At 34.9% G+C, this 25,605-nt stretch overlaps 1 protein-coding gene across 1 annotated transcript in view; it reads right to left on the bottom strand.

Moving 5' to 3' along the window:
* LOC106473154 (activated CDC42 kinase 1-like) overlaps positions 1-25,605 on the bottom strand; it is a gene marked incomplete at its 3' end in the record, with an annotated part of 49,691 nt that overhangs the window by 18,827 nt on the left and 5,259 nt on the right. Inside the window, exons 2-6 of the mRNA XM_013933833.1 lie at positions 20,598-20,687; positions 13,700-13,986; positions 9,746-9,952; positions 2,973-3,125; positions 2,332-2,517 (exon numbers count right to left, since the gene is read on the bottom strand). Coding sequence (XP_013789287.1) covers positions 2,332-2,517; positions 2,973-3,125; positions 9,746-9,952; positions 13,700-13,986; positions 20,598-20,687 — 923 coding nt within the window. The remainder of the gene's footprint in view (positions 1-2,331; positions 2,518-2,972; positions 3,126-9,745; positions 9,953-13,699; positions 13,987-20,597; positions 20,688-25,605) is intronic.

Here is a 25,605-nt window from a genome sequence, read left to right as displayed (position 1 = left end):
AATGTTTTTATCTAAAACATATCATGATTGTAATTAGAAATAATTAAGTAGCTAGTTAGCATATTCATTTGGAATATGATAAGCATAAAAAAATATTCAAATAATAAGAATGTGGGTCATCAGAATACCTTGTTTCACCTATTGTACTCACTAAGCTTATCTGATGTCTTCTCATCAAAGAGAATTTCTGTAGGTTTCAAACATATAATTTAACATGCAAGTATTTTTGCAAATGAAAATAATGTCTAAAGAAGCTATTAAAACATTCCTAGCTCTGTGGTTTGATCCTAAGTCTTCAAAGTATCACACTGAAATCCTTTATTCAATATTACAAAAGCTTTGACTAGTAACTTCCCATAAAGTCATAAACTACTGTATTTACTCTACTATGACTTGAAAAGCCTAATTCCTTCTCTATCCAATCATATTTAAACTTTTTCTATAGTTGTTTCGAAAGCTGTGTTTCGTTACTAAATGATCAAACCTTTAGACGTGTCATCATCAAAGGGTGGAAATTATGACGTGTATGAAAATGACATGAGAAATGTTTGAAAATCAAGAAATGGATAATATATTGCCAAGGAATGAAAGTGTCTTAGCAAATTTAAAGTTATTCTTTGGGATGGGTGTAAAAAATTGACATGTGTGTTGTTTACAGCTGAGACTCCTCAGAACAGTGCAGAGATAAACATTTGAGTACATTTCTTCTTTTCCTTTTTGTACTCGATTAAAGTCTTTTTAGATTTAATACTTCTAACTTTCAATATAGTGTGTATATCTTCACAAAATTTGGCAATCTTTCACTTCATATTATAAGTTTTTCACATACAAAAAATCATGTTTTTTAGTGAATTATTTTTAATAAAAGAAAATAAATTTGTCCATGAATACTTTGAGTATTTGTTTTGAATAGTCCATGTGCAAAGTAATTTTCATGTTAAAATTAAAAACACTTTTCCTTATCTCAAAAATCTCAAATTTCCTTTGTGTAATCCCCAAAACCTCCTAAATGCATTTCAAACGTTTTTTTTCAGTAAAAGTTTATAGTTTATCTGTTATTTTCTCTACCCTATCTCAAAACAGAATCAGTCAAATGACCTCATAACCACCAAAATAAATAAAAAACCTAAATTACCTTTTTTCTTTCTAGAATGACTTCAAATTGTAACATAAAACTACATTCGTTTATCTTAAGTAGCTCTAAGTTCGTAACAGTATAGATCTATTTATAATTAAGTTTTATTGTTTTATTGCCATTTGAACCTGCTATTATAAGTTATAAATCACTGCTTTATTGTCTTACACTTCATCTGAATTATGATGTTGGGGAACAAGATGATGAAAGCTTAGATAGATCATTTTACACTCAAAGGAATCTACAGATTTTTAAAGAAGCCAATTATGTTCACTTTCAATCCCCTACCAATAACAAAACATAAATGCAACATAAGGTGGAAAACTCTCTTACTATGTTAAATCTCATATTGCCATAAATAATGTAGCTATAAACAACATATTTTAATATCATATATTATATTATCATCTCCTTTCATTGTTGTAACTTGTTAAATGTGTGCATTACTATCAGTTACTCATTCTCATTAGTGTATGTCCAATGTGTATGTCACTTTGAAGTAACATCTTCAATATATACAAATATATGTAGGACCAGTTATCAATCTTTCTCTAAACTGCCAAATAGAAAATTAACATTATTCAGTTATCCTACTAAAGATAAAATAACTTGATAATTAAGCTCGGTAAACAAATTATTTCAAGTATATCTTTACACAATCAAATAAAACACACAGTCAAGCTAACTCTTCCTAATACTTAATTTTCATTATCCACATTTTTCAAAACTTTAAATTTCTACATTTATAATTTGTTTGCACCCAAGAAAGAAAAATTTTAAATGTAAGTATTAATATCCTTAGCTCATAATAATGATAAAACAGCATGAAACCCTTTTTGTGATTACACCCTAGTCAAACAACATATATCTATCTATATATGACCCATTATGCCATCCCTTGGGGTCACCATTATACCAGTGGGTATCCCATGAACTTATATATGGTACATATAGTTTTTCTGAGTCACTCAGGGAATAATAATTACCAAACCTCAGGGCTCCCAAGAGAAAATCCTTGCTAATCAAAAATAAAATAATTTATAACAATGGATGAAAAACTCTTGATGCTCCAGGGCATGGTGTAATGAGTCATATATAAAATTCAAAACTTAAAAGTTAGTTGTAAATTTTTCAAAGCTTGCTGTAATTGAATATGTAGTAAAATCAATTGTTTAACAACTAATAAGCAAATCTACCTGATATCCTGTGGCAAGAAGCATGTTTCTTGCTGCTACATCTCGGTGAATAAATCGTCTAGACTCAAGATAAGCCATCCCATTAGCTATCTGCACTGCATATTCTACAAGCTGTACTATTGGTGTATGGTGGCATTCTTTGCGTAACCGATCACGAAGCGATCCATGTGGTGCCAGTTCTGTGACCTAAAATCATAGGGAAAGGGAGGTTAGATACAGATATGTAAATATAATACATTAATGATAAAGTTTCACAAGCAGCATATTTTATCTGTAAGTAAATATATATTTAGCTGAAAATATGCTGACATTAAGGAAAATAATTTAACAAATAAAAAATTAAAAACATGTATGTATGTCATTAATCTTATAAAATGTTTATGTTTTGGCATCAGATCTATAGTAGATGGCTTGTCACAGTCATACATTAGAACAACTGAGTAATGATATATATATATATTGATCAAAATTGCAAGATATGTAATAACAAAATTGAAGAGTTAGACTTACCTCCTTTGCAGGTCTGCTACTAAATAAGCAACTGTGTGGTTTTAAAGTCTATATAATTTTTAACTTTAATATTTTTAATTAACTGTATATTATTTTTAAACACTTTCTAGAAAAACAAAAAGAACACAAACCATTTTCATGGGACTAGAAAGCACCACCCCATACAACCGAATCAGGTTTGGATGATTCATCTGATGCATGGCATTCACTTCTTTCACAAAATCTTCAAAAGCTCCTGGTTGAGCTAAAGCATCTTGTTTTAAGACTTTCACAGCTACTGGAATCTAGAATGTAATTTCAATGTAAAATAATCATGTTGTATGTTAAATCATCCACTACACAATAATTTGGTTAAAACCATTCCAAAGAATTCACATTTTGTTATTATGAAGTAGTTTTTATACTCATTTTAACAGATTAAGTTAATTTTTGAGTTTCAGTTCAATAACAAAGTGCTAGAGACATGTTTTTCCAACACTGCTGACAAGAAATTTGATAAATATATTCAGAATATGAAAAAAAAATTAAACTAAAACATATCCTTATTAGTGAATTCCTTATTTCAAAATGACTTTGTTTACTTAAAAAATCTAAATGCTTCATTTCTAAACAAAAATATTAATATTCTAACAGACACTGAAGCATTAAAATGAATGTAATGTGTCAAAAACAAAAACGGGTCATTCAATTTGTATATACCACTAAATAAAGGGATGAAACACCTATAATTAAACAGAAAAGAGTATGATATGGTTAAACCTAAGTGGTGAAGGTGAAAGCTAAATATCCTGGAAATTAGGAGTTAGAGCATGAAAGTTCACATTTTCCTAAATCTAAAAGGTATTTCCAATAATAGTTACCTCTGCTCAAATAAAGCTATTACTCAGCTGCCAGGGTTTCTTCCTTTGCCCATCTAAGCATTGGTCTGATTTTTCCTTGCTTGCTCCAGTCTTTTATACTCCACTTAATTGCTTATGGCAATATTTGTCTCGTGACACTCTCCACCTACATGAATGAGCCCTCTATCCTAGTACTGTATATAAGCACCTCAATCATTTTTTACAGCAAACTAACCCCTATTTATTCAATCCAATGATTGGCAGGGATGAGTAGCATCCTCTTATGCTTTACTCATGATAGCCCATGAATGGTGGTTCAGCATAGTACAGTAATACCACTTGGTCAGCCTCTAAGTGGTCTTATGGAACACCTAATTTCTAGAGAGCCTGTTGCAACCTAGATAAAGTATATTGAATTAGTGGTTGCTAGTGCAGGATTGGTTTGATAAAAGCACACCTGCCTGGGCAACATTCACCACAGAGTGGAATCCTGTGAAAACAAAGTAAAGGACCCTGAAAGGTAGTAATGAAAATACTCACCCCTCTGTATAATATAGTGGAAGTAGTTAAGATAGCTACAGGGGGTAGTCGAAAACCCTAAGATGAAGATACTGTCAGATCATGCAAATAATACGAGATGAAAGTATTGGGGGAGGTCCACATACCAGTCTGCACAATGTCCCCCAGCAGGTAATTCAACTGGGCCACAAAGGATGCAGAAATGTCATGAAACAGATTAGACATGGCTTGCAGAAGATTCCTTGCCTTCAAAAAAGCCCAGAATGAGCAACATTGATCAATTTTTGTACCCAACTCGTCAATGCAATCAGGGATGAATTGGGAACTGAATGATCCCAATGAATAAAAAGCCGTGGTCTAGCATCTCTAAAGGTATTAGTGCAGGCAACAAAACCTTCAAGACCCTCACTGAACATAATAACGATTGAAATCTGATTGGTCATAGAAGTGAGAAATAGTGATCAGATGAATTGGTGAAAAGGATTTATCCTCTTCCCTGGCTGACAGTGTCTTATGTAAGAAGAACGAGTCTAAGGAATGATAAAGCATCCTGTGGACAATCAGCACAAACCACTTCGACTGGCAAGGTCTATAGATCAGCAGCAATGAAAAATAAACCTTCAGGTAAAGGTGGTACATGGCATATGACACTAAGGTCACGAACAGGTGCTGAAAAAGAGCATGTAATGTAACCTTAATATACCAGTTAGGTAACTGGAATGTTTGTTTGGGCCAAAGGACCCAAAGTGACTTGAGGAACCTGGAAAGTACTGGGGACTCAAAAAAATTTTGTCTAGAGCATCAAATGGTAGTCAACAAGGCCACCTTATATAAGGTGATAGTGGAAAATGCAAAACCCTTGCCAAAGAGTCAGGTCAAAAAATGAGTTATACTTGGCACTCCTGATGGAAGTGGGTTCAACCTCCTCTCAATACACCATTGCTGATATGTGTGACATTTCCGTTGATAAATGTCCATCGTGGGAATAAGCAAAGACAAATAGACACATGGCTACCTTAGAAATTAAACTTCATAACCCCATGCTGGGTGTATCATGGCTGCCTCCACAAAGATGGTTAAAGAGGAAGATAAGATTTGGGCACTCTTGAAGGTACCACAGAAGCAGAAACCAAGGTGTAGCTAACAATCCAGTGCTATCAACAGGACCCAACATTGGGTTGGAACAAATCATAGTTAGTATCTTGGAGGGAAGGCCTAGAGCTGTAATCCCGTCCTGTCCTGACGGAATGCATCCATTGCCAAAGCCCAAAGGTGAGGTACTGGAGACCAAATTGTCAGTAGTTTGGTGTTCCAATGAGTGGCCAACCCACCAATTATCAGTGTTTCAAAATGAGAGCCAATCCAACAGAACCTTGTGATGCAGTATCTATTCTGTTGGAAGAATCTGTTTGGGTCAAGACAATTGATCTGCTATCACAGTCATCACTCATGGAACATGGCAAGCTAGTAGGATGATATTGATAAGAAAGGAGGTCTAAGGTTCAAACACAAGGAGTCTCGACCAAATGACTCCTTGATGGTAAATGCAAGACACCAACATGGAATTGTTGAAACATGATGACCTAGACCATGAGACCATCTTTTAAAGAGCAAGAAAGACTAAAACATTGTGTAGGAAAGCCTCGTTGTCTGTACGTGGATCCTGAAATTCCTGACTGTGGGGATATGCACCCCATCCCTGAAGCAAGGTATTTGTGAACAGACAGATCTCTGGACAAGGTGGCAGCAGAGGAACACATATCTTAGTAGTAACCCCTTGAGATGGAAGAATGATCCTGAATAAGGAAACTGTGGAATCCAGTGAATCTATGCTTATTATCCGTTGGTCGATTAAAGATCCTTGAAAGAATCTATTGTGTGCTCATCCCAAAAGCATGAGGGATTCGAGTGATGCCCACATTCCCAAAAGAGAAAGAACCATCTGTGCAGTGTGAGAAGGTGAGGCGAGTAACAGTCTGGCTTCCTGTTCCATGGCCAGATGGGAGTCAGCTGAGCCTGACCAAGATACGCAATAAAAAAATACCCAGACTAACGACATACTGAGTTTGAGCAAGAATAGATGTCTCAGCTCTGAGAATGAAACCTGTCTTGGTTGTTTCTGAAAGTAAAATCTGGGTGTGATATTCTGACAATTGACAAAATGGTGTCAGCAGTAACTAGTCCTCCATGGAATGGTATGTTCACAGTGCTAGGGAATGGAGGTGATGAGGAAAAGCTTGGACGATTCAGTAGAACCCATGTGATGCCAATGCTAACATGATGATAAAAACCCTGAACTGCAGTACCTGACCCATGTGCACAAAAACACTGATAGTGGTAAGATGCTACCACTATGGCAATGTGCAGATAGGAACCAACTACAACAAACTTGGACGTCCAAATGCCAACTCAGATTGAGGAATGAGTCACTTGTGAACCTTGGAGAATCTAGGCATTGATATAGACAAGAAAGATCAACTGGACACCAATCTCCTGTCTGCTTAGGCAAACAATCAATGGGAATAAATCCTTAGAAGAACTAGCATGTCTCTCTCACTACTCCCAGACCAACCAAACTCTGATAGCCATAGAACTAAGTTCCAAACTCTGATTATCTGTGGGAGAGAGAAACCCTACAGGTTGGATGGATAATGGTGGTAAAGATGTGAACTGAATGACTAATCCTGATTCAAGGATATGTAGTGCCCATGGATCTGCAGTTAAGGTCACCACACGTCTAGAAATTCTTGGAGCCGAGCCCCCCACAGACCCACATTAAGTGATGTTGCTGGCAGTGTTCTGACCAAGCAGCAGAAACCTTGGATATGGATACTATCTATTCTGGGTTCCAATGTACCAAGGGGGTGAAGTCGGGGGTTAGGACCCTCAAATAAGGTGGAGCTATGACCCCATGTAAGAGCCGATGAAAGTCGAAATGCCAATGGCAACAGGGCTAAATGTAGAAGCCGACAATGAAACCAATGTGCATGCTAACAATGGTTCCAGCTCATCATCAATGACACTGGTGATCCTGGGAGTCTTCTAACAAAGTTTAGTATTAGGAAAAACAATATGTTAAATTTTAGAGTTGTAAGTCTGTAAACTTACTACTGTCCAACTAGGGGACATAGATCTATTCAGGTTAACTACAAACTCTGTCTTAAAACCCATAATTTTGAAGATCAGATGTATTATTTGAGAGTCGGAATATGCTTCCACCTGGCAGTGGTAGACTAAATCACATAGTACCAACAAATGTGGCAGATAAAGGATAACTATCCCTTCATGTACCTGAGATACAAACCTCCCTGCATGAACCACAATGTCCGTGGATGGAAAGAAAACTAAGTATTCACTCTCGGACCTTTCAGCCATCAAGTAAAGTGCAGGCTCAAAACCAACTGGGGAAAGACCCAAAACATCACACTCTCGATGAAACAACTGAAGATAACAAGTCAGAGGCAGCTTATCCCAAAGTGGCCTCCTTTTTTATTTCTTTTAAAGACTGTTCTATTTATGGTTGTTTGGAACAACATTGTCAGGTAAGTTTGTTTTGTTAGAGCAAAGCAACGTTGGGCTATCTGCTGTGTCCAATATAGGGAATCGAACCCTGGATTCCAATGTTGTAAGTCTGTAAACTTACCACTGTCCCACATGGAGATTGAAAAGCCAACAGAATAAAATAAGGTACAAGGAGAAGCAAATCTAAATTCTCTCCAGAATGTCCAGGATCACCCTCAACTGCAGCCTCAGAGCCCCCTAGAGGAACACTACCAAATCGAATATATGGCTCCATCTCACTACGAATACGATCGTTGACATTCTCAACTGAGAGTGACACTAGATATCAGAGGTGGGATACTAGAGACCTGATTTGCCTCCAGAAATTCATACTGTAAATTGGCATGCCAATCAAAATCTTTTTTTTTGTGAAAAATCAATTAGGTAACATGGAGAATGCTTAAAGTATCTTCGAACTATCATAGCACCAAGAAACCGGTTTGTGATACTTTGTCAAGAAAAAGTTATAACATTATCTGAATGAGGTGCTTATATACAGTACCAAGATAGAGGGTGCATTGATGTATGTAGAGAATGTCATGAGACAAATATTGCCAAGGGCAATTAAGTGGGGTATAAAAGACTGGAGCTAGTGAGGAAAAATCAGACCAATGTTTATATTGGCAAAGGAAGAAACTCTGGCAGTCGAGTAATAACTGTAGTGTGATAGGAGGCAAGTATGTTTTGGAGCATACACATTTTCTTCTCATTAATATCAAACATGTTTTACAAAAGTACAAAATACAAGTGATCTAACCCTAAATATTTACCTCTACCAACTAATGTTTTATTACAAGTTATAAGTTACTGTAACTTCTAGTTCAACTAAACTTTGGTAAAATTTATAAACAAGCACAACAGGAAATCCCAAGAGTACAGTATAACTCTATGACAAGATGAAAAACACAGGTCTACACAACTTTCTAATCTACAATAAACTATCATCCCATCAGTCATTAAGAGTTGTTGTTGTTAAGCCATGTTGAAAAACTAAACTAAAAAGCATACACTAATCTTTAACTTTAGTCCCTTATAATATTACAAATAATGAATTAGATCCAGTTGTACTAAGTCAACAAGATATTAGATCTGATTGTACCATCTTAGTGAGTACATCTACGAGAGATTAGAGCTGGTTTTACCATCTTAGTTTCTCAGTGATTAGGTCAATAAGAGATTAAATCTGGTTATACCACCTTATTTTATCAGTAGCTAGGTCAACAAGAGATTAGATCTGGTTGTACTACCTTAGTTTCTCAGTGAATATGTCAACAAGAGATTAGAGCTGGTTGTACCACCTTAGTTTCTCAGTGAATATGTCAACAAGAGATTAGAGCTGGTTGTACCACCTTAGTTTCTCAGTGACAGGTGAACAAAAGATTAGAGCTAGTTGTACCACCTATGACTAGGTCAATGACTAGGTCAACAAGAGATTAGATCTGGTCATACTACATTAGCCTTTCAATAGTAGTTGCATATGGTTTCTCACACCTCCAAATTCTGTTGGAGGTGTGTATCCAGGAGTAGGACTGACGTCCTAGTCCGGACACCGAGTTTGGATCACTCTTAGTTTTCCCCCCTTTCCTTCTGCCAATGACTAATTCAACAAGAAATTAGACCTAGTTACACCACCTCAGTCTCTCGGTGACTAAATCAACAAGGGAGTTTATTTAGAATAGATCAGACAAACCTAAGAGTAAAAAATATTTACTTCGTTTCAACCTTCCTCCAAAATCAAGATGAAAATAGAATCTCAGTAACTACTTTTGAGCTGAACTTTTCCAGTCCCAACTAAACTAAAAGAATTTTAACAGCGGATTTTTATCAACTCCATTTGAAAATATTTGTCAATTATAATTATTCTAAATATACTCACTATCAAAATTTTCAAAATAACCTTCAATCTAAGCACAGTGTATACAAACTAATCAGCATCTGTGTTTGAAACTAACAGTTGAATTCAGTTCAAGATAAATAAAACCTACTCTTCGCTCACTAGGTGTCACCCATTCTCCTTTCAGGACTACTCCAAATGATCCATCACCAAGTTTACTTCCAAGTATTAGGTCTTTATCATTCACAAGACAAGTGAGGGCATTGCTAGCTCCAGAAATTAGATGTGTTGGACTTGTGGGGAGGCATGGTTCATTCTTTAAGGTGGTATTTTTATCAATTTTGGTAGATGGAAGTATCTGAAAGGTGTAAAAAAATTATCTCTCAAACAAAAACACCTGTTTTATTGTCATCCAGTACTTACAGAGTTAACAGTTTTAGTAGAATAATCATAAAGCCATAAAAATGTCTCTAGAACAGCATATTTTTTAAGATTTTAAACTGACAAAAACTACCCAAAATGTAAAATCTGTTTATTTCAGAAGGTTCAACAGGCTTCATATACCTGTTTAGGCTTCTTTTAGAGTAATAATTTAATCTGCTAGTCCAAATCTTCATAAATATTTGTGCTTGTAGACCAAAACATCATTTTCACACTAGCTCATTGAATTCTACGTTCAAATAATGATGTCATGCTTTTTGTTTCCATTAAATTGTACAGTGGTATAAAATTGCAATACAGGAAATAAAAATAAAACAGTAACAACTAAAGACTGAAAGCCAGTAAGCCATACAAGTGCACAGCCAAACAAGAGAAATTTTGTAGTGATATGTTTGTAAAGCTTCAATCTCAAGTTAAAATTACTGGTGTTATTTATTGAAATGATTTTTGACTTGTCTCTCAAACTATTACTTAATTTTAAAAACTATTTATTCGCAGTCTTGTATTTATCTAAAATGTCTGTTTTGAAAGAAAAAAAATTTCATAGAAGTATTGAAGCCTTTCCTATAGATCCAACACAAAAAAATACTTGTATAAAATTTTATCAAATACATTTATGAATCTCTTAAAAATTCTTTACAAACTGTTAAAGCTATATAGCTTGCAACTTTAAGCAGTTTCTCTTTCACACAAAATATATATTCATATGTCTCAAAAGCTAAAGATCACTGAAATATTTTTATATAATAATAATACCAGAAAATTGGTTTAATTATTTAAGTAACAATCTTATTTCATTGAAATTGTAAAAAAAAAAAACAATCTTTTAATAACTGCTTTTTCTGAAAATGTAAGAAAATTAATTCTCAAAAGCAAAAAAAATCATTTCTCTAAATATATATAAAGGTTGAGTACATTATATTAAAAAAGCAATCTTGAATATGTAAATCAGCAAGTCAAGTGACAACCACAACAGATATAGAGTTGTTGTGGAATGGAATGTATCAGAACTATATTTTGACATTGTTTGACATTTCATAAGTAGTATGATACCACCAAAAATTGATTGCTTTTGGAAAGGAGATGCAACAGCCCTTTCTGACACAAAATGTTCATACAGATCATTGGTATGTATTCAGATCACAGATTTAGAATTTCTGAGACCGGTATATCCCTTGTACTTAATGGCACTGAAAAACAAAGGAATATAGATTAACTTGGGGCACCAGGACCATTCAGAAATAGACCTGTGACAAGTTGTGTCCCAGTCAAGGTAAACAAAGTGCAGCATCTTATAATAGGTGATAATCTACAAACACAAAGATTATTGAAGGTGTATTACCTATGCTTTCATATTCTGTTATTCAATAACTCATAAACAGCAATGAAAGGTCTTGACACCACATTTTCTGATGCTCATCCACATAAATGGCTAATTGGTTTAAAAGTGTACAGTTGTGTCTCTCCATCATACCATCACAAGATGGATGAAAGACTGTTTTCCTGGTCTCTACAAGGCCAGTACAAAGTTCTAGCCTTGATCTTAGTGAATTTACATATGCACCCCAAATCTTGAAATTAACTTGCTGATGAGTTTTCACTTCCTGGTTTGGTACAGCATATGCTTCTGACCATTTGGTATAACAGTCTATCACAACCATAATACATTTATTCCTGCTAGTAATCTGTGGCAGGGGACCAAGCACATAAACAGCAACTCTCTGAAAGTTGTGCTCCAACACAACACTGCTGCAGCTATCCATGCTGTTTCTTGGATGGACATTTTTGCTCAGAGTTCACATAATTTACACCAATTCTCTACAGATCCATGGCACACAACCCAATAGAAGATCTCTCATATTCTTTCCAGTATCTTTACACCTAAGTATCCAGCTGTTGGAATGTTGTGTAAATGACAGAATGCTTCATAATGTAGAGGCTGTGGAAGAGCCGACAGTTGTCATTGTTTCTGTCCATTGGTATTTTACCATTTCCAACATAAAAAGCCCTCTTGTAGGCATAATGAATACCACCATGCCTAATACATCTTTATCTTTGGATTGAATGGAGCAACTGTTTGCGAAGATGGTTTTTCTGTGCTGTTCTTTATCCCCTGAATCACTTATTTCAAACTTGTATCTTCTGCCCGAGAATCTTTGAGTATTGGGCCACATTAGTTCTTAAACACCACTTAGGCTGTACTCTGTGGTACTTGAGGTTGGTCATCTTTACTGTCTCATGCTTCCCTCTTTCCACGGTATATTAATACAGGAGTAGTGGTAAATTCTTTCTTTAGTTTGACACCAACAAACACTTATTTCTTTTTTCAAGTGATTAGAGGACAAGCTATGGCAGAGACTGATTTTACAAAACAACGGCACTAAGAGCACAGTCTAAGAAATCCTCTGGGTACACATAAATTCTTGGGTGTTGGCCAAATCTGAACAGGTTCAAACTTAGATAGGTCTGCAGACACTTCCTCTCTGCTGACTATGTGCTCAGAAAACTCACTTTTTAATGAAACAATTCATGCTTCTTGGAATTCAACTTAAGGTTCTCTTTCCTTAACTGATCCAGAACTTTCCTTAGCCCATCATAAGCATTATCAAAAGTCTTCACATGTGAGATTATGTCATCCAAGTACATTAGTATGATATTCAGGAGTAGTTCCAAGAGAAAGAGAGAGCACATTTCATTAAACATTGAAATGTAGAATTCTAATTTTCTTCTTGGCCTTCATTTAACAATTTCATAATTTCTAGCAAATTTTTGATCCCACTTCATAATCTTCTTGTCATCCTGAAGCTTAGTCAAAGTTCTATTTTATTTTTACCAAAATAATCCCACTTCTTACATCAATGTTGTAATGCATTGTATTATTAGACTTCTTTATTAATGTTTTCTACATTTGCTTTGCCAAAAACTGTAGTCCTAAATTCACAATGTTTAAACAGATTCCCAACACTAATGGTATGCTTAACTCACAAATAAACTTACTTGTAGAATTACACAACTAACTGATCAAGAAACTGAATAACTGAATAACTCATTCACTCATCATTACTTCACTGATTCTCGTATTTATAATGTACCCTTATTTTTATGTACTCCATAAAATTTCTAAAAGATTACATCATCATCACCACTAGCTCCCTCTAGCAAACATCTAAATTAAAAACATAGCTTAAACCACTATTATCATAAAATCCTTTCAAATACATGTAAACAACTATTCTACTCTACAGGCCTACATATGATCATAACTTTATTTTATTTCACTGACAAATGATAAAAATAAAAAACATGCAAGATGCATTTTCTTTTTTTTGTATGCGTGTTTCAGAAAAGATTATTCTTTTGTTATGCTGTCTTGCGGTAATTAAACAACAATATCAATTTTGTTTTTCAGTATTTTATAAGCAGAATGGCTTCTACTTCTAAAGCCATATGTCACGCAATGAGTGAGTAGACTATCAATGTTTATATATCATGAACTGGAGCACAACCTAATGTTTGGTGTTATGCATGGAGCACACAATAAGTAGTCCCACATTTTATGTTTATTATTGCATAACTTATTATATTATTTAACAAACACAGACATAATGCTAGCACATACAGTAAAGATATAATCAAAGACAGAGTTTCCTTTTAAGAATAATACCTTGCTGATTAAGTTTTTCTTCCATAACGTAGATCGGTGCTTCTTCACTGCATCAAGTAAGCGCCTGGCTGCAGGTTTTCCCATTCCAATTCGTTCCAGATCTTCCGGTTGAACATAATCAAAATGAGCAAGACGAGTGACCTGGAGTTCATCCCTTATCTTCACAAAAAATTGTTCAAGCTGAACATCCTGAAGTAATTCAAACAACCATGCTATCCCATCTGCATTTCCAGCCATTGCTGTAAAATTCTCACAATGCAGAAGGTCAGGAAAATCCTGATAACTACCTGGATGGGAAAAATAATCAAGTCTTTTGTTTGAATTAAAGTTATTATTTTTTACAATATATAATATCCTGATCAAGTGAATGGCATTAAATATTCCTGTTGAGAGTTTTTTTTTGTAGAAATTAAAATATATCACTGTTTACTCCATTGATTTTCAGTCAGAACAAACTTAAATACAATGAGAAATCACTATAAAAGTATAAAAATAAATATGAACTTCATAGTCATAATGCCTTTCCTCTACTGTATAGATTTACCTTTTTTTTTACAAAAAAGGAACAATAACAAAATAAAAAAGGTTTGATAATTGAAATCAATACTACATGTAACTTTTACATTAACTCATCTAAAATTACTGATACCAACAAAATGATCCTCACACACAATAACAATACTACAACAGAACCAATACATGATGCAGAACCACACAAAGGGAACTGCTTTACCAAAATTCATGCTTAACAACAGGGATATTGCTGTATCATAACCATGTTATCAGAATTATTACAAGAGCAGAACCACACAAACAGTAACAACAGTACAGCAAAACCATGCTTATAGTGAAAACAAGTATAGCAGAACCATGCTTATAGTGAAAACAAGTATAGCAGAACCATGCTAACAGTGATAACAAGTATAGCAGAACCACATTAACAGTGACATTAAATCTAGCAGAACCACATTAACAGTGATATTAAGTACAACAGAACTATGCTTACAGTGAGCAGGACAATTCTGGGAATTTCACAACCAATTAATCATCAGCCTCATTAATAGATTACATTCAATTCAGAAATATTCTTTCATATCAGCTCTTCCTATCATTAAGATTTAAGCAATATTCCTCATCCTGAATAGTCACTGGGAAGTTTAAAGAATATTAAGACACCTGAGCTGGATAATATTTCAAGCATTTTGAAGATGGTTAAGGACTGAATATGTAAGCAACTTGATAAGCATGTGCCAGAAGACTGGAACTTGGCTAATGTTACTCCTATTTTCAAGGGAGGTTATTACAATTGCCCTAGTAATTATAGGCCTATTAGTTTCACATCAGTGATGGAAAAAAATTTTCAAAGTCTGGTAAAAGATGCTTTTCAAAGTCACGTAACAAAGTTTATAAGTTTGTTGGATGGTCAACAAAGTTTTACTAAGAGAAAATGTTACCTTAATAATCTTTCAACACTTTCTGATGAGGTTATTGCTTATGTAGGGTAAGGGTGTGAATTTGGTGTATCTGGGTTTTCAGAAAACATTTGACAAGATGCCTCACAAAAGAGACTTGTTAAGAAAAAAAAAAAAAGAACTCTAAGACCATGCCCAAAACAGAAACATCTGTAAAGAGCTGAAGGTCCAAGTTTCAGTGGAGGTAATGGAACACTACTGGTGATATTGGGTTGGTCCAGCCACCAATACATATCCTTGAGTAGAGAAGGCAAATGAACCAATGAGGTCAAAGGTTCCCATGAATAGTTCCTCTGGTCATGCAAGGACAAATGGAGGAGGATCATATGTGCGTGACCCAAAGTGATAAGTAGTTTCAATGAAGCCATGGTCCCCAAAAGAGAAAAACCTCTCATACAGTATGAGTAAGATAGGTGTGAATCCTGGTGACTACTATTTCCATAGCTCAAAGGTAGATGAGGATGAGGACAGCTGAGAAAGGAGTTGAAAAATACTCCCAAGTGAATAAGATATTGAGTAGGAGTAAGGAAAAATTTGGAGGTATTAAAAAAACACAGTCTCCTCAAGACATTGTATATTGATGGAGGATGGAAAGGAAAAACGACAAGGATTGAGAGGGGTAGAGGAAGCAAAAGTCTAGGGCTCGAAATTAGCAGGGGCCAGAGTGCTAATGGCCCCCAAAAATGCTGGCGGACCCAAAAAAAAAGTGTCTGGTAGGTAGCCTGTGTGGCCCATTAAAATCAAAAGAGCCATTAAAAGTTTGACTCCACATAAATTGATCTAAGCATTTCTGAATTGAACAGAACTTATGACAAACCAAATTTCTAAACACTTGTCAGTCATGTACAATCCACAAATGGTGTCACTATGAATGCCCATGCAATGAATGTTTAGCTCGAAGACGTGTGTGATAGCTGCGCTCGTGTACGATGTATACAGTATTTACAGCCTATCATGTCTAACAAGTAGTGTACACATTTATGTGTGTGTGTAAGCTATATTTGATGTGTGTATGTAATGTGTATACAGGTCAAGCAATGATTGTTCAAGATGATGTATTCCAAGTGGTTCATAACCTTGGCCAAGGCTGATTGTGTTGTCCCAAAGAACCTGGGCTAGTGATCGGCTAAGCCACGAACAAAGCTGCTCACTTATCTGTTGGGATATTGTAATCTGGGGGTCTACGGCTACAATATGCCTTGTTTAAAGGTTAGATGATTCAGGGCTCCATGGCTTGTGAAATTGACATGTAAAAATGTTAGTATGCTCTGCACCAAGTACCTCATAAACATTCTAAATAGTAATTGTGAATGAAAGAGGAAATACACCTGTGTAAAGAAATGTTACTGCTCTATGGATGATGTGTTAGAATATGTTAGAAGTGCTTTATGAGTAGGAGTTTTATGCATAAAATTTGGAGTCTAGTCTCAGGCCTGGTATGGTGTTGAAATAATTGGATTAATATGTTTTCCAGTCATTTTGTGTTTAAAAATTTAACATTTGCATTACACAATCAGTTATTAAAAACATAAGCTGCTTGAAGGAAAAAATTGGCTGTAGAATCCAAAGATTAGATCTATTATTTCCAGTTAGAACATTGGTGGGATCCAAACAATGAACATTAATAAAAGAGTAAAGGGCCCCTGAAAAGGAAAAGTAAGAAAAAAAACTTAGTCAAAGTCTCACCAAATTCTGACATTCTAGAATGGCTACAGGCAGAAAACGCTAACCTGATGAGGAGGAAAAACCAGGATCCGATGCAAATAGTGAGAGACGAACGTATCATGGGTAATCCACATGCCTGATTGAAGAAGTACATCCAAAGGACAACAAAGATGAAACGCCAATGAAAAGGTAAGGTGTCAAATTGGGTGAGAAGACACTCAGAATAAAGGGCTGGAGAAAGACGTTAAAGAGGAAGAAGCCAATTGAATGAAGAGCCAAACCCAACTGGCAAAGGAGGAAGGATAAAGAACACAAACAGAGGACAGTTGCCATGGAAGAAAGAAGCAGGAATGGACACCACAGAAGTAAGTCTATCCAGATCAGGACGAGGATAAAGGTGTAAAACGGAAGGAAGGGAAAGTGGCTAAACTGAGGAGTCATCCTCACATGTCGCTGAAATGTTAGGGAGGAAAAATGATCCAAAGAAAGAGCACGAGAAACACTGATGGCAAATAAACAGACCACCAACATCCACAAGCAAATAGGAGAAGGAAGGAAGATATAGGGGAAGATGAAACAAGGAGCACTAGGAGAATGGTTCGACATAGACAAAGTGAGGTAGCGCAGGATCATATTAATATCCCCATCCAGAAGAGCAGCTCGCCCCAGCAGATGACAACTCCGGAAAAAACACATCTACAGATAAAGTTTAAAAGAGGTAAGTACCTATGGGACCAGGAAAAACAAAATGTATGGGACAAGACTGCCTGAAAATTCAAGACCGAGGAGACAGAAGACCCCCGATCCAAAAGACAAAAGAAGAAATCTGCATGATGAAGAACATTGGGTTGATCAGGGGAAAACCCTGGATCTAGAAACCAATGATGGAAAAATTCCATTTGTGGTGAAAAACTTCCATGTTGGAAGGGCGAATGAAACAAGCCAGAAAAGAGGCTAACCATTGGGAGAAGTAGGATCACCTCGCCAATGACCAGAGGAAAATCAGGTATGAAGACAAAGGAGAGGAAGGTCTGGATGAAACACCGGTGACTGAGGGTGGTGAAGAGGGGACAGAGATAGAGGAAAAAGTAACGAAAGAGGAATTTGGAGCTGGAGAAGCTGCAAAAACCCCAGCTGAAGCGACCAGGAAAGAGCTATCAGAAGAACTGAACACGGAGTGTCAAGGATGAGCAAAATCACCTGGAGAAGAAGGAAAACAAGAGGACAGACAAATGTGTAGGTCCAATCCTGGCTGAAAACATCGATAGCCAGAGCAAGAAGATGAGGAACTGGAGACCAAAACCAAGGCAATTTATGGTAAGTTACGTAGCAAGAGCCTCAATGTGAGGAATACCCCACTGAAGTTAAAGCCCCTGGAAAACAAAAGGATCAAGAGACCATTCTGTCAGATAAATGTTGTCTGGACAGGAATCCGATCCACAGCAAGAGCAAAAGCACCTGGAACATGACACACAAGGATAGGAATATCAAGTGTGGGGGCTCAAAAAGAAGATCCAATGTATGAATACAGAGGGATGGAGAATGGGTGCCTCATTACCAGATGATTACTGGCCAGTTGAGGAAATGAACCAAAACACGACCTACAGTAAGAAGCACCAGGACGTAGATAGAATAAGACCTCTTGGTCCACAGACCAAAAACCCCGAATCGTCCAGTTGATCAACCCATGCCCTACATCCCTAAAGGGACGCGTCCATGAAATGTGGAAAACTGGATTAGGAAGAAGAAGTGGGACACCTGCCGATGTGCGAGTCATATCTAACCACCAATACCGATCAATGACAAGGGTAATAAGAGCAGACAAAGGATCCCTGCTAACTTCCACTGGTCGTGAAAAGCCCATATAAGAGCCTGCATATGAGCCTGACCTAAGGGGATAAGATATATCATGGAAGATCACATCCCCACAAGAGATAGACCTTTGCAAGCTGTAATCGAACTGAAAACCCATTGAACAGACATTGGATAGGTCACAGTCAGGACTTCAAAAATATTATTAATAGCCCACTATAGCTGCTTCCAGGAGCAGCTCTAAGGGTAACAGGCAGACTCCTGTACAGGATGAGCAAACAGTAGCCACTCGACCAAAGGAAGAGGAAAATGCAACCTGAGAGCATATAAGTGATGAATGAAGGCTCTGAAAGCCTGACAAAAACATACAGGGCCGAGACAAATCTGAAGGGCAATGTAAAAAACAGAGAAATCACCCTGTGGAGAATAAACTGAAGAGAGGGTCATGAGTGACAAAATATCGAGATATGCAAATAAGCATTTGTGACATTCCTCTTTGACAATAATAAACCTGGAAAAAAAGCTCACCTAATTGTGCGAAACAACTCCAAGGTAAAATAGGGCAGATTGAAAATTAGAATAAGGTGGGACAAACCTAGTAATAGGCCGACTGTCTCCGGTTTGGTGCAAGGGCAACAAACAACCTGGAGAAAGATGATGAACAGGTGCAATGACCTGTAGAGACAGTAAATCTTCTACCACTTTGAACAGATGCAAGCTGGTAGCAGGATTCCAAGTCTTGGGGAAGGCGACGGGTACCAGGGACAAAAGAGGTGGGGAAGAAATAGTAGGACAAGTCCCTCTGATAAAACCTGAAAAACCCATGGAACTGGAGTGAAAGATCACCATTGGGTAACAATATAATATAGTTAAGCTCCCACTGGACCGGAACCCTCTAATTAGTCTCTGGTAATATTGGCAACATGCCCATCGACTTTGAATAAAATGACAAGATGAGAAACCCCTGGAAGAGGAGACAGGGATGGACAGATAATGACCGGGACTGGAAAGGAATAGGGATGTGTTATGATTTTAACTGCAACAAACATGTAACCAAAGAGTAATGGGTTGAGTGTTGATGCACAGATTATACACAATATTCCAAAGTCTCAGATACATGATTGAAAACATACCACCAAAGAAAAAATACAAAAATTCCAAAAAGAAAGAGGCAGCAAATGTACCTTGGACAAGGACACATCATGTCCCAAAAAATCCCAACTACAGTCAAACCACATGTATAAAGTGAGAGCTGAAGAAGACAATCGAGCCAATATAAAGATAATAAGGAATCATGGAAAAATAGGAAATTGGATAAAACATAATATACCTGAGAAACCATATCATAAAATGCTGTATGTGGCCTAGCTGATTCTGCAGGAGGGGTAAGGAAAACACAGCAAATCAGGTGGTGTAAAAAAGCTATCAAATCTTCATTGATCCAAACAGATTTGGCTTGTTCAGGAGGATTAATGGAGCAAGTTCAGGAGCAAAACGATCAATCTTACAATGGATAATAGCAGAAAAATGCAACAGGTCTCCCTCACCTGCAGCCTGTGAAAATCGTGCTAGAGGTATAACACCCAAATTGGGAACATGAACCTCAGAATTCATTGTAGAAATACATAAATCAAACAAAAGTGTTTGATGTAAAATATACGAATGTTAGAAAGAAAAAAAGATTGGGATATTAAGTTAAATTAAAAGATTTCTTCAATGTAAAGAAAAAATAATAATGAAGAAATCCCACTACAGAAATTAAACTATTAAAATCACTATTCACACGAAGAGCACCAAAAGAAAAAGCATCTGAACATGAGTACTGCCAAACGAGAAGTGATAGTTTGGTAAAATTGAATAGAGGGAGTCACATGCACTATAACTCACAAAATTCAGATGCATAAAAACATTACAAATATTTCTTATTTAGAACAATAAAAAATTCTTACTTTGTTTTATTTTTTTCCCTTTCATTTTGCACACTCCTTCAATGACCACTGCATACCTCCCAAAGGGTATGCATACCAGTTTGAAACACACTGTTGTAGAAGAACCATATTAAATGTGATATTATTATAGCAGAGCCACACTAATATTAAAGCCACTATAGTACAACCACACTGATAGTGAAACACCTATAGTATAACACCTATACACCAATAGTACAACCACACTCATAGTGAAACTACTATAATACAAACACACTAACAGTGAAACTACTATAAATATTACAACCACACTGACAGTGAAACTACTATAAATATTACAACCACACTAACAGTAAACTACTATAAATATTACAACCACACTAATAGTGAAACTACTGTAAATATTACAACCACACTAACAGTCAAACTACTATAAATATTACAACCACACTAATAGTGAAACTACTATAAATATTACAACCACACTAATAGTGAAACTACTATAAATATTACAACCACACTAATAGTGAAACTACTATAAATATTACAACCACACTAATAGTGAAACTACTATAGTACAACCAAACTGAAAGTAAAATTACAATAGTACAGCAACTAAAATAGTGATTTTTATGCAATGATAGTTTGAAGAAACAAATCTTGATGTAGTGGTGGATCGGTCCCTTACACCATTGAAACAATGCTCTGTTGCTAGCAGTAAACCTAAAAGGTTTTATATTGTATTTATAGGCATAATGATCAAAGAGGTGAAATTATCTTTTTAAATAAATCACTATTTAAGTCTCATTTGGAAAACTGTGTACAGTACTGGTTTCCTTAACTGAGAAAGGATACTAACTAGAGAGAGTTCAGAGGAGGTCTACTAGGATGATACCACAATTGGAAGAGTTACCTTGTAGAAAGGTGTAGACTTCTTAGCTTGTGCTCATTTCAGAAAAGAAGCATAAGAGGTAATGTAATTGAAATTTAAGATATTATCCAAGGAATTGTAGGATAAAGGTCACTAATTTCACAGTGCTGTATCCTGATGACAATAGGATGAGAAGACAAAAATAAAAGATCAGGAAAACACAAGCTATGCTCCAGTTAACCCAGTTTTGTTTTTCTAAGAGGGTAAATACTTTATGGAATGAATTGCCATTATGGCACCTTACAAGAGTTTAAAAGTAAAACAGATGATTTTCTGAAAAATAAAAGAATGGATTTAAAATTTTATTCCTCTGGAGTGAGCATACATAGGCCAAATATTTATTGATCAGAACAGTCCAGATGTTTCATCAGTAACATATTTTATACAATGTATTTACCATAACAGAAAAAATAATATATAAAATATATAAATGTGTACAATAATAATTTTTAGCAGAAATATTTATCTGCTGGTTATAAATCTGTGAAACTGTTTACCTGATGATGTGGTCATGAGGTGACAGATACAATTTTTCACATTTTTGCTGGATAGATATATATCAACATGCTGGGTTACATTTTGTTTATTCTAATGCTTTGGTTGGTTGTTGAGGTGAGTAATTACAGAGGAACAACAAGCTTTCACCACAATCATTTTCACATTTTTATTGAAGTTATAATAATGAAAAACTGATAAATGGAAGAATAAAGAGTACTTCCAAGAACTTCAAGTTGTTAAACAATGTTCTTACAAACTTCACATTACCTTACATTATGGATTAAAATGAAGTTTACGAGTGTTTTATGGTACCTCTTTAAGATACTTTTCTACTACAATGTTTTAATGAGCATCAATTTGAAGACTCGCATGACACAGTAAAATCTTTTTAATCGCATTAATTTTTGACAATCTGTCTTATTATGTTCCACATGATATGAATTGTCACATTCATAAGATTCCATTACAGAAACATTTAAATAGTCCCAAACATAAGATTTCATGACAGAAACATTTAACTAGTCCCAAACATAAGATTCCATGACAGAAACATTTAACTAGTCCCAAACATAAGATTCCATGACAGAAACATTTAACTAGTCCCAAACATAAGATTCCATGACAAAAACATTTAACTAGCTCCAAACATAAGATTCCATGACAGAAACATTTAACTAGCCCCAAACATAAGATTCCATGACAGAAACATTTAACTAGCTCCAAACATAAGATTCCATGACAGAAACATTTAACTAGCTCCAAACATAAGATTCCATTACAGAAACATTTAACTAGCCCTAAACATAAGATTCCATGACAGAAACATTTAACTAGTTCCAAACATAAGATTCCATGACAGAAACATTTAACTAGCCCCAAACATAAGATTCCATGACAGAAACATTTAAATAGCCCCAAACATAAGATTCCATTACAGAAACATTTAAATAGCCCCAAACTATTATTTCATTTATGAAAAACATAAAAAATTCCAATTAGCTCAGACAATTATTTCTTACATGAATAGTCATTCAACCAAAAACAGTTTTAATTAAAAATACAGTATAAAAATGAGCATGTAAATTAGGAGGGAAGAGGTTCTGGAGCTTTTTCTCTTACACAAAACAAAATATTAACTTTCGATCAGAGCAAACAACCTACTTAGATCAAAAATAAAAAAACAGCCTGGCAATGAACAATTATATATACTTTTCTTACCTTTTTAATGTATAAAAATTGTAACCAAAACCAAAGTACTGATACACATGAATGGCATACTAGTAAATGAAGCTTATCTACTAGATATAACACAAATTAGAATTTTGACATTTTTGCAAAAACTTTATCATGGAAGCAGAAACATTTAACATCTCCACAGAGACACATAATTCTATCTTTATTCATTCAATTTACGTATATGAATTTACAAGTTTTTTTATTCACTTCACAATTTCACACTACTTTGCCCCCCCCCCCACCCACCACACACACACACCTCCCTCCCAGTAAAATTTCTGCAATGCCTATGCCTCTTTAATTACAAATAATAGTGTAAAAATCCTTACTTTTAACATTCACACAGTAATCCAACTCTCAGTCTAAAAATACCTTGAAGTTTACCTTGGACAACTTTTACAGGCTCTATATGTATAGCACACACTCTCTCATAGTACTTGAATATTGTCTGTGTAATGATAATAAAATTCAGTAATTATTGCACTTAAAGGGCCTGGTATGGAATGGTGGTTAGGGTGCTCCACTCGCAATCTACGTGTCACAAGTTTGATTCTCTGTCACTGAATATGCTTGTCCAGTATGGTTGCCAACTGGGTGTAAAAATGTTTGGCTTACAAAAATACCAACTGATCTCAGACTAGTTGGGATTATTAAAGTCATTACAGTAAAAAAATATATACAGTTATTGCATGTAAGGTATTTATGTTTACTATTGTGAAACAGAATAATTGTAACAGATGAAATATATATTTTATAATTGTGCATGCTAAGTTCTCTATAGTATGGAATGTAAAATGTCATTATATAATGTACACAAAATATTTCTTAATATCAGGACAGTGTGCAATATATTTTTACATAGTCTGTAAAATTATTCATTGGTAAATTTTAATGGATTCATTACATACTATGGTACACATAAACTTTTCCAATGTCATAAGTTAAGTTTTTCCATAAACTTAAGATCCAATGTCAGACTAGGCAAGTAGAGGTCTGGCACCTTGACTACATATATATTACTTTATTCTATGATTATCACTGACGTAATTCAACATTAACTTGCTTTTATAAACGAATTTAAATGAAAGGAATACCTAAAGTAACAAGTTCAATAAAAATATATTTTATCTTTAACTATAGTTTGAATATTTCTTGAGATATCCAATAATTTACTTCCAGTCCACTAGTTCCAGAAATAAACAATTCTTAAAATACTAAATTACTACTTAAGTTAACGTACTTATTAACTACTTTACAACTATATAATAGCAATACAACTTTTACAAGTATGTTACAAAAAATAACGTGTAATTTATAGTTTTATCCACAAACGACATTTACTAGTATTATACTAGACGAGTGGATGAGAAAACAATAACCGAATAAGATTTATACACTTACAAGTTGCAAATTATACTGTTAATAATAACGTTACAAATTACAACATTCAAAACAAGAGCAAGGCCTACTTACCTATCTTTCATATTCATATTAATAATAAACGTCTTAAGTTACCAGAAGATTATCAACACAATTAAATAATATAAATTTTGCATATCTGCTCAACTGAAGGAAACAAAGCACAATATATTAAACATTTTTTTAATTGTTTACGATATACCGTATTAATTCACACAAACTATCGTAAACCGCCCAAAGTGGCGCGCATCTCATTTTCCTTTTATTCCACTTTATAAACCAAAATACAAACTACTGTTTTATTTCATATTGTTATTATTTTCTGGCAATACAATAGCGAATAAAATTTTAAACATTAATTTTTCCTATATTTTATCAATTGAATAAGATTAAAAACGCCTCCTATATAAATATAAACAAACTGAGATTTACAACTAAGTCAAGCATAACAAAATATATAAATTTAACGTATACACTACAACGGACATTCAATATAAAGTTCAATAATTCCACGAAGAAAAAATGATGGCCCAAAAAATGTGAACGAAACATGTTGAAAAATATCTTTCTCTCGCAATAAAAAATAATTGTGATGTAAATGGTATGTTACTTTTATTAATTAAATACCACAATCCATATGAGTAAACCAATTAAATACTTATCACCTTAAGTTGCAGCTTTCTGATTCCATTGTGAACTGTAGAAAATTTAATATATCCACGAATTAAGAGAAACTTATCCCCATGAGTTATATGAGTATACTACGTTTCTATTTTCTTGTTTTATAATATAATTTATTCTAAATATATATTTTATTCTGTATCTGTGCACGTTTTACATAATACATGGTCGAGAAAGCATTAAGTTCCTCTCGTTCTAGCTGCCTTTGTTTCTTTGTCATTCTCTAGGAGATAATACATTGTTACGTCTCCATTTCTTAATTGA

The sequence above is a fragment of the Limulus polyphemus genome, unplaced genomic scaffold (genome assembly GCF_000517525.1).
Source record: "Limulus polyphemus unplaced genomic scaffold, Limulus_polyphemus-2.1.2 Scaffold5934, whole genome shotgun sequence".
Taxonomy (NCBI): domain Eukaryota; kingdom Metazoa; phylum Arthropoda; class Merostomata; order Xiphosura; family Limulidae; genus Limulus; species Limulus polyphemus.
The sequence above is the reverse complement of the archived record's forward strand: the minus strand, read 5'-3'. Positions and strand labels throughout refer to the sequence as shown.